Here is a 1,668-nt window from a genome sequence, read left to right as displayed (position 1 = left end):
CAATTGATTAGATCAAATATTGTACATTATCAATACAATTCCAACATTAACATTTTACTAATATAAATCCAAACGACATATACAAATGAAGATTTATTCGAAATCAATGCAACAAATAAAAAAATCACAAGAAGTAACAGCATTGACTTGAGAGAAAACACACAAACATTCATTCACACATTTAATTTAATTTAATCGCACGCTTAATTAACTGTAATCATGCCCGCCTCCATGCGCCGCGCCGCCGCCGTGTGGGCCGCCTCCCTCTCCTCCGTGCGGATGCGCCGCGGGAACCATGACCGGCTTCTTCTTCTTCTTGGCCAAGCAGAAGAGCCCCACCGCGAGGAAGGCGAGGAAGAAGGCGCCGCCGAGGGAGACGCACACGGCGATGATCGTCGTGTGGTCGTGCCCTCCGCCGCCGCCGCCGGGAGGCGTCAGCACGCTGGGCGGCGGGAACGGAGTGATCGGAGTGTGGGGGACTGATGGGGATATCGGCGGGTAGTGAGGGTATGGATATGGTGGATATTCCGGCGGCGACGAGTGAGGTGGATAAGCCGGCTTAGGCGGCTTCGCCGGAGTTCCGGGCTTCGGCGGCTTTCCCGGCGGATATGCCGGAGTTTCGGGTTTTGGCGGCTTTTCTGGTGGGCTAGGTTTTGGTGGGTGGGTGGGTTTTGGCGGGGCAGCCGGGCCGCCAGGTGGCGTTTTTGGCGGGTATTCTGGCGGCGCGGTTGGTGGGGAGGTGGGTGGGTGGTGGTGATGGTGGCCCCCGCCGCCGCCACAGTGTTTTTTGTTGTAGCATGGTGGGGGAGGGGGTGGGGGGCTAGGAGGAGGGGGTGGGGGTGGGCTGTATGTCGGCGGCGGGGGCGGAGGAGGAGGAGTGGAGGGTGGTGGTGGTGGTGGAGGGGAGGAGTAGTAGTAGTTATCTAACTTGATGCTTCTAGTGGAGGGCATTGTGAGCTTTGGATTAGTGATTAATCACTTTCCAAATAGTTGAATTTAAAGAAGTGGATAATGGGATTAGGGTTATGGGAAATATATATATAGTATTTGTACACACCTAAACCACTATAGGAGACTAAATGCTTTGCAAGAAAAATCAAAAGCACTTATGTAAGCTATATGCTTTTTTTACCAACAAGTGGTGGTATTCAATATACTGATTGAAGACTACTCCCTCCGTCTCCTAAATTTTGTCACAGTTTGACCAAGTATGCGTTTTAAGAAATGTAATTTAGAGTGAGTTGAAAAGGTTGGTAGGATGTGAGTCTCACTTTTAAAATATTAGTTTTATATTAAAATGTGAGGTGAGAATAAGTTAGTATGTAGAATGTGGGACTATTACCAAAAAATAGTAAAAAGTGAAATGTGACAAATTTTATGGGACGGATGAAAATGAAAATATGTGACAAAATTTTAGAGACAGGTACGAGTAATATTTTTATTGATTTGGAATTTTTAATCTTGCTTTTGTTTCCTATCCCCACTGAAATTATATGATTGAATGAGCTGTATCCACATTCAAGTGGAGGTCATCAATTAATTAAGTAATAATCGGAGTTCATTAGTATTTAGTATTTAGCTTATATATCGAGTCGGACAACATCTCATTTAGACAGAGTTCTAATTACCACGGTCAAAAAATAAATGAGAAATCATTATTCAATACTC

General features: G+C 45.8%; 1 protein-coding gene across 1 annotated transcript; it reads right to left on the bottom strand.

Annotated features, from left to right (window-relative positions):
- Positions 1–207: 207 nt before the first annotated feature.
- On the bottom strand, positions 208–951 carry LOC125220600 (leucine-rich repeat extensin-like protein 3). The gene has a single exon (XM_048122753.1). The coding sequence runs from the start codon at positions 949–951 to the stop codon at positions 208–210; it is 744 nt and encodes a 247-aa protein (XP_047978710.1).
- Positions 952–1,668: the final 717 nt, after the last annotated feature.

This window comes from Salvia hispanica, chromosome 4 (assembly GCF_023119035.1).
Source record: "Salvia hispanica cultivar TCC Black 2014 chromosome 4, UniMelb_Shisp_WGS_1.0, whole genome shotgun sequence".
In the NCBI taxonomy this organism is placed as follows: Eukaryota; Viridiplantae; Streptophyta; class Magnoliopsida; order Lamiales; family Lamiaceae; genus Salvia; species Salvia hispanica.
Note: the sequence above shows the minus strand (reverse complement) of the source record. Positions and strands in the feature narration are given on the sequence as shown.